The 9,079-nt window shown below is 32.7% G+C and overlaps 1 protein-coding gene across 1 annotated transcript in view; it reads right to left on the minus strand.

Moving 5' to 3' along the window:
- The window catches only part of kcnn4 (potassium intermediate/small conductance calcium-activated channel, subfamily N, member 4), a 31,296-nt gene that overhangs the window by 4,119 nt on the left and 18,098 nt on the right, over nt 1–9,079 (minus strand). The window contains exons 5-6 of the mRNA XM_016520699.1: nt 5,695–5,805; nt 487–608 (exon numbers count right to left, since the gene is read on the minus strand). Of these exons, the coding sequence (XP_016376185.1) occupies nt 487–608; nt 5,695–5,805 (233 nt within the window). The remainder of the gene's footprint in view (nt 1–486; nt 609–5,694; nt 5,806–9,079) is intronic.

Consider the following 9,079-nt stretch of genomic DNA (forward strand, 5'->3'; position numbering starts at 1 on the left):
GCATTACACCAAATACACAAAATAATGTTCTTTTTAGCAGCATCATATGACCCCTTTAACTTGAACTAAGCCCAGAATATTCCTTTTATTCATGAAGGTCTGAACCTAGGTTTTTAACTTGGCAAAAGCCATATCCTGTCACAGGGTGTGTGTGTGTGTGTGTGCATGCCAATATATAATAAAATTATAAATTAAAATAAAATTATATTTTTATAATATTAAAAAATACAAATATTATAATAATTAATTCAAAATAATACATTTCTTTTCTATTTTCTTTTCTTTTTTTGAATTTTCTATATACATTATAATTTAAAATAATAGTAATTAAAAATATATTTTATTATATATTTGTTTAAAAAAATTTTTTTTTCAACTGCTCAGTTTGTTTTATGTCAGCTATCCACAGACCCTGTCTTTTTTCTCCTAGTGAATCTCTAAGTATGATGTGTAATGGTTGAGTGCTGGCTGTAATGGATCACTCACACACGGATGGCCTCCAGCAGGCATCTCTGGTGGTGACGATGCTCTCCGCTGTTGTCTTTTGTCTGGGTGGTGTGATGCAGCAGCCAACATTCTCTTAGCACATTGGCTGCTGCGTGCCGGATCTGTGTCACAGAGAATTTGATTAGAGTAATAAGTAATCCATCCATCATAGCTCTACAATGATAGTCTATTGTCTGTAGGACATTCCTTAAGTAAATAGTATAGTGGCATGTTTACATTGTTCAGAAGATGGCTTATCAAACACTGTCTAAAACTATACTGTACAAGTTGCTGTCTGTTTAACAACACTCGCTAACTATAATATGATGATTGTGATGTGATTGTGTAAATGACAAATTACAACATAGCAGAGTATTACTAGACAGGACTTAAGGAAACTGTTGCAGTTTATTAAGGTGGCGGCCTTGATTTGAGGATGTGAATAGCCATCATAAAGATGTGGGTTACGGACAGTCAAGGGCTTTTTTTAATCACACATTTTTCTGCTTTCTTTGATTCTATTATTGTCTGTGTGTCTTCCTGTTGAAGACCTGCTCATAATGATGTCACCAGCTCCCTGGCAATTTTGTGTGTTTGTGGTTATTAATAGAGTGTCCAACTGTGTCCAGATGTCTTCCTTTAAAGTATCATCAAGGTAAATCATTGCAGGGCCTGATGAGTAGGACCCGTGGCACGCACGCACGCACACACGCACACACACACACACACACACACACACACCCTGTGACAGGATATGGCTTTTGCCAAGGTAAAAACATAGGTTCAGACCTTCATGAATAAAAGGAATATTCTGGGCTCAGTTCAAGTTAAACTCAATCATCACATTTAGTGGCATAATGTTGATTACCACAAAAACTATTTCCACTTGCCCCTCTTAAAAAACATCAAATCAAAAGTTGGTCTACAGTGAGGCAAACACAATAAAAGTAAATGAGGCCAGTTTGTGAACATTAAAATACTCACTATTTCAAAAGTATAGCTGCAAGACGGAAACAATATGTATTAAAAATAGTTTTTTTTTCCTGTACATCCCCCAATTTTACAACTTGTCCATGACAACAAAACATCAGAAACCCAAAAATAACAGAAAAATGATTGACTAGCTTTACAGCTATAAGTGCTTTTATATTTCCTGGGCCACAAAATTGTGCCACATCCACTTCTGTTTGAAGTTCCTCATCATAATAAAAAATAATAATAATTTAAAATATATATGTATTTATATTTCCCTTGTATATAAACTGTACATTTAAAAACTAACATAATATATAGTTTTATAAAATTATATATTTTTTATAATAAATTAAATATTAGAATGATTTAATAAATTAAATGAATAATTAAAATAATATTAATTTAAAATGTGATTTAAAAAAATGTCAACTGTCCAAAAGTATTTGTGTCAGCTTTCCACAGATCCTATACAGGTACTTTCGAAAATGATGGACAAGGAAAAGTTATTTTCGTAACACTTAACTAAAAGCATTTATGTATAATGCATTATAAAGGGTTATTATTAAAGGGCATTATAATTAATCATAATGTGAGTTGTAATATATCATATCTTATGTAAATGAATTGATAACTGTAATTACAATTATTCATGTGATTGTACAATGCATTACAACTACTTTTATAATGCATTATACATAAAGGTTTTAAGTAAAGTGTTACCGTTATTTTTGCTGAAATCTTATGTCAAATCTGCTGTTGTCGATAAGCTTAAAACCTGGACTATTCCTCTGAAAAGGTGTATTTTCAGTGGTGGGAAATAATCAAATGTAGAAACACCTGTCAGTGGTTGCTTACTCAAAGCAGTCTGATTTAATTTCCATTTGTGGAAACTCTAAGCATCTATGCATTTATTTTGAGGTCTCTCCTCCTTCCCTCTGATAAGCAAACAGATGGATCCTGTTAGAGGAGTGCAAGCGGCCCGCATGCCCACCTCAGCATCGGACACACATCAGTGCATCTTATTTCCTGACTTCTCATGGACTGACACAAGTTTTCCTGACAGGGACCTGATTGTTTCCTCCCTTTGACGCCTTCTGTCGGCTATTAAGAGCTCAGCGGCCGTCTCTGCCTGGCCATCCTAAGCATTTTCCCACACTGTGCTGCTATTTGGAATTCTCTATTTAAGGAAAAAATAATATTCTAAAAAGCCTCCGGAATCATAACACGCGTGCGATGCGGAAAATAACGCTGCTTCCATCCATGCCTCTGCATCCTCCGGGTCACTGCTTTTTATGTTTCTCATCCGAAACCGAGGCATATTTTTAAAGATTAAGTTAAGTATTCCCAAATGGCTAAGCTAAGTCTGATTATCATTAACGTATCTTTTTTATGACTACCAAATCGGTCATAAGGAAATAACCAAGCACACATAGGTGTTGACAAAAAGACAATGAAGAATTGAAAGAGGGTGCCATTTATGGGGTGTTTTATGTGATGGTCTGTCTTGCTCACCCGCTTGGAGATCTGGATGTCCATCATGAAGAAATGCACATGTTTCTCCCCTTTGTTAAGCGCCAATTTCTTAGTCATGACGGCTACCAACATAGCAGTACATGCCACACCCTGACAACAAACACATAGACATGAGCATGGTTACCATCTGTCTCATTATCCCAAACATGTTCTCAGACATAAAGTATTCAGAGTTAATGATATTCAGAGAGTACACAGAATTCCACAAAGATTCTTTGTAGCAAGTGTATAAATCATTTCGGGGGGGGAATGAAATACAATGGCATTTTTTTTATTCAAATCCGTTTCACAAATTGGAAAGCTTTTCCAAAACAAAAAACATACCAATTCAAACCATGAATAAAATAAAATAAAGCAAAAACTAAAATGATAAAATAGTAGCATTGTATGGAAGAAAGTGCATGTCTCTATGAAGAATGTTTCCATGTAATTTTGCACTAAACAGTTCATTTACCTGAACTCCTTAATTTGTTGCATTAGAGAAAAAAATGATTGAGAGATAAAGAAAGGGAGACAAAGAGAGAGCCAGTTAGCTGTTATGGAGAGAAAGTATAGTTAGCATTGCTTTAAGGTTTCTTCATGGTATTGACTAAAAGTTCTGAAAACACACAGGCTTACAGTTTTTCCATAGTTGATTATTCACAGCAGTCAAGGAAAATGTTGAAGTTTAATTACAGAACTCCCCTTAGTCAATCATCTTAGTAAGCCAGCATTAATCAATTCGAAGGGCAAAATCTTTAATACTACCATAATTTTTCACAAGAGTTGCTCCCAAAATGTTATTTTATTCTGTTGGCAGACAGTATGAATTCCTCTGTATTATAATCTAATATACGGAGATACACATTCATCTTTTGAACTATCCACACCCCATGAGCAGAATTTTCAGGAATTCATGCATATTATTCAAGCATACCAAATTACTTGTGAGGCAAAACAGTATAAGCTCTTTATTATAAAGCTGAATATAATTATGCCCAAATGCATTGCATATATACAACATAATCATGAAAAAACTATATACAACAGCATATCCCAACATCTTGATTGCTCCTATCGTCACAAAATGCAAACTATATTATTGGCAAGCATCTGATAAAAGCAACAAGGCATGAAGATATTAAAATTTACATCGTAATGTTTTGTAGCTGCTATGAAACAATGTGCATTATAAATAAACTTGACTTGAAGATATTAAGAAACGTTTTCAGAGAATATAGCTTGAATGAAGTTTCTTATACAATTGGCAATTATCTAATTGTTTGTTCCTTTTTTTCTTTTTTTATGAAATTTAATAAAGTTTAAGCTTAAAGCAAACAATTTCCCATTTATAGCAGGGTTATTTTAGTATGATTGAGATACTGTTATTGTTTTTATTCATATTTTGAATTAGTGTTTATGTATATATTTTAATTTTAATTATAAAGTTTTTAGTAAAATGTAATTATAAAATTGTATTAGGTAAGAATATAATTAGTACTTTAGTAATTATTAGTACTTAGGTTTTTAATTATGTCGTTTTTATTCATTTTTATTTCAGTTTTAGTTATTTTTAGTATATCAATGTAAATGAAATAAAATAAGTTTATGTTTTCGTTTTTGTTTTATGTTTAAAAATGTTTTAATAATATTGTTTTATTTCAGTTAAACTTTATTTTAAATAACAAAAAAATGTTTTATGGTTTTAGTTTTAGTTAACTAAATAACCCTGTTTATAACTAGTGCAATTTAACTGTTTTTTCCCCCCCTCAATTACTCAATTATATTTATCTTTTTGGGCAACAAGAGAAAATTACTGATTAAGAATACACATTTTTGCAGTGCAGGTGTTGGATGCAAGACAAACACCCAGACGCTCCATCTACTTTTATAATGCATTATACATAAAGGTTTTAAGTAAAGTGTTACCGTTATTTTTGCTGAAATCTTATGTCAAATCTGCTGTTGTCGATAAGCTTAAAACCTGGACTATTCCTCTGAAAAGGTGTATTTTCAGTGGTGGGAAATAATCAAATGTAGAAACACCTGTCAGTGGTTGCTTACTCAAAGCAGTCTGATTTAATTTCCATTTGTGGAAACTCTAAGCATCTATGCATTTATTTTGAGGTCTCTCCTCCTTCCCTCTGATAAGCAAACAGATGGATCCTGTTAGAGGAGTGCAAGCGGCCCGCATGCCCACCTCAGCATCGGACACACATCAGTGCATCTTATTTCCTGACTTCTCATGGACTGACACAAGTTTTCCTGACAGGGACCTGATTGTTTCCTCCCTTTGACGCCTTCTGTCGGCTATTAAGAGCTCAGCGGCCGTCTCTGCCTGGCCATCCTAAGCATTTTCCCACACTGTGCTGCTATTTGGAATTCTCTATTTAAGGAAAAAATAATATTCTAAAAAGCCTCCGGAATCATAACACGCGTGCGATGCGGAAAATAACGCTGCTTCCATCCATGCCTCTGCATCCTCCGGGTCACTGCTTTTTATGTTTCTCATCCGAAACCGAGGCATATTTTTAAAGATTAAGTTAAGTATTCCCAAATGGCTAAGCTAAGTCTGATTATCATTAACGTATCTTTTTTATGACTACCAAATCGGTCATAAGGAAATAACCAAGCACACATAGGTGTTGACAAAAAGACAATGAAGAATTGAAAGAGGGTGCCATTTATGGGGTGTTTTATGTGATGGTCTGTCTTGCTCACCCGCTTGGAGATCTGGATGTCCATCATGAAGAAATGCACATGTTTCTCCCCTTTGTTAAGCGCCAATTTCTTAGTCATGACGGCTACCAACATAGCAGTACATGCCACACCCTGACAACAAACACATAGACATGAGCATGGTTACCATCTGTCTCATTATCCCAAACATGTTCTCAGACATAAAGTATTCAGAGTTAATGATATTCAGAGAGTACACAGAATTCCACAAAGATTCTTTGTAGCAAGTGTATAAATCATTTCGGGGGGGGAATGAAATACAATGGCATTTTTTTTATTCAAATCCGTTTCACAAATTGGAAAGCTTTTCCAAAACAAAAAACATACCAATTCAAACCATGAATAAAATAAAATAAAGCAAAAACTAAAATGATAAAATAGTAGCATTGTATGGAAGAAAGTGCATGTCTCTATGAAGAATGTTTCCATGTAATTTTGCACTAAACAGTTCATTTACCTGAACTCCTTAATTTGTTGCATTAGAGAAAAAAATGATTGAGAGATAAAGAAAGGGAGACAAAGAGAGAGCCAGTTAGCTGTTATGGAGAGAAAGTATAGTTAGCATTGCTTTAAGGTTTCTTCATGGTATTGACTAAAAGTTCTGAAAACACACAGGCTTACAGTTTTTCCATAGTTGATTATTCACAGCAGTCAAGGAAAATGTTGAAGTTTAATTACAGAACTCCCCTTAGTCAATCATCTTAGTAAGCCAGCATTAATCAATTCGAAGGGCAAAATCTTTAATACTACCATAATTTTTCACAAGAGTTGCTCCCAAAATGTTATTTTATTCTGTTGGCAGACAGTATGAATTCCTCTGTATTATAATCTAATATACGGAGATACACATTCATCTTTTGAACTATCCACACCCCATGAGCAGAATTTTCAGGAATTCATGCATATTATTCAAGCATACCAAATTACTTGTGAGGCAAAACAGTATAAGCTCTTTATTATAAAGCTGAATATAATTATGCCCAAATGCATTGCATATATACAACATAATCATGAAAAAACTATATACAACAGCATATCCCAACATCTTGATTGCTCCTATCGTCACAAAATGCAAACTATATTATTGGCAAGCATCTGATAAAAGCAACAAGGCATGAAGATATTAAAATTTACATCGTAATGTTTTGTAGCTGCTATGAAACAATGTGCATTATAAATAAACTTGACTTGAAGATATTAAGAAACGTTTTCAGAGAATATAGCTTGAATGAAGTTTCTTATACAATTGGCAATTATCTAATTGTTTGTTCCTTTTTTTCTTTTTTTATGAAATTTAATAAAGTTTAAGCTTAAAGCAAACAATTTCCCATTTATAGCAGGGTTATTTTAGTATGATTGAGATACTGTTATTGTTTTTATTCATATTTTGAATTAGTGTTTATGTATATATTTTAATTTTAATTATAAAGTTTTTAGTAAAATGTAATTATAAAATTGTATTAGGTAAGAATATAATTAGTACTTTAGTAATTATTAGTACTTAGGTTTTTAATTATGTCGTTTTTATTCATTTTTATTTCAGTTTTAGTTATTTTTAGTATATCAATGTAAATGAAATAAAATAAGTTTATGTTTTCGTTTTTGTTTTATGTTTAAAAATGTTTTAATAATATTGTTTTATTTCAGTTAAACTTTATTTTAAATAACAAAAAAATGTTTTATGGTTTTAGTTTTAGTTAACTAAATAACCCTGTTTATAACTAGTGCAATTTAACTGTTTTTTCCCCCCCTCAATTACTCAATTATATTTATCTTTTTGGGCAACAAGAGAAAATTACTGATTAAGAATACACATTTTTGCAGTGCAGGTGTTGGATGCAAGACAAACACCCAGACGCTCCATCACACTTGATAGGTAACAGGTGATAATGGAAGCTGGTCCTGACACTGGAAAGTCATTAAAGTCTCATCTTTATGTGGAGAAAGTGATAGGAGGCATTGACATGGGGCAGCTAGGCATGTTGAATGCTCCTGCTGAACGAGCTGCAGGTGAAAGGGCTATCCCACTCTAATGAACACCCGTATACTGTTCCAACTGGATTAGGAAACTTTTTTTCTGGTTTTCCAAGTCTTGGGCACAGGTTGGCACACCCTCCTGATCTAGTGGCGCCAAATGCTATAAACCACCTAAAAATGGCAATGGTGGAAAGTTTTCCCTAAAAAAAGGGGAAAGCTTATAAAAACACTGAGTGAGGGAGAGAAAGAGGAGTGAAGGATTATTTTCCACTGTGTCAGGGAGGTGTCTGGGTTTGGCTTTAGCCCCATGCTCCTGTCGTGTGAGCCCCATGCTCCTATCCTGCCAGCTTATCTGTCCTGATCGGAAATGAGGGATGGAGAGAAGGGCGGACAGTCCGGTGCAGATGCAGCTGCCTGAGTCAGAGAGAGGCTGGAAACTTAACCCTCACGAACATACGGCACAACACAGCACATGTTCACAACAAGCACTGGCATGCACTCTTACTGTCACTGTAAACATTTGTTCGCTAGCTACAATAGTTATCATCAACTAACAATGAAAAATACTTCTAAAGCATTCATTAATCTCAGTTAATGTTTTATGTTCACCGTTTAATAATGCATCATTAAAATCAAAAGCTGTACACTAACATTAACAAAGATTAATAAATACCTCAACAAATGTATTGCTCATTGTTAATGTTAGTAAATGCGTTAATAATGGGACCTTATTGTAAAGTGTTACCAAACACTTTTATTATATAATGTTAATATAAAATATTATTATAAAATAAAATTGTTTAATTTATTATAAAATAAAAACTACCATTTGACCCTAAGAACTAATATATTTTAATATTTATATTAATATAATATAATAATATATTTCATTAAAATATAATCATATAATAATATAATATAATAATAATAATATTATAATATATTTCATTAAAATATAATAATAATAATAATAATAAATAATAATAAAATATAATAATAATAATAATAATAATAATAAAATATAATAATAATAATAAAATATAATAATTTTCAACTACCGAGTGCAGTTTTAAAGTCGGCATGACTTATATGTGCAGTGTCATATACTGTATATGCAGTGACGAATCATTCACATTAAGACCAGTAACATGCAATAATAAAATAAACATGGCTATTTTTGATTTCATGCCAACACGAAATTTGCAACGCATGTAACTAATGTAAAATTATGCATTTCTGAGCAAACTAATAATAATAATAATAATAGTGCAAAGTAATGCACGGCGGGACTTAATTTAACACACCAGAATTTGACTAAATCACAAAAAGTGAGATATTTAGTTACATTTACATTTAGTCATTTAGCAGACGCTTTTATCCAAAGCGACTT

This window comes from Sinocyclocheilus rhinocerous, unplaced genomic scaffold (genome assembly GCF_001515625.1).
Source record: "Sinocyclocheilus rhinocerous isolate Xijiao unplaced genomic scaffold, SAMN03320098_v1.1 scaffold2194, whole genome shotgun sequence".
Classification (NCBI taxonomy): Eukaryota; Metazoa; Chordata; class Actinopteri; order Cypriniformes; family Cyprinidae; genus Sinocyclocheilus; species Sinocyclocheilus rhinocerous.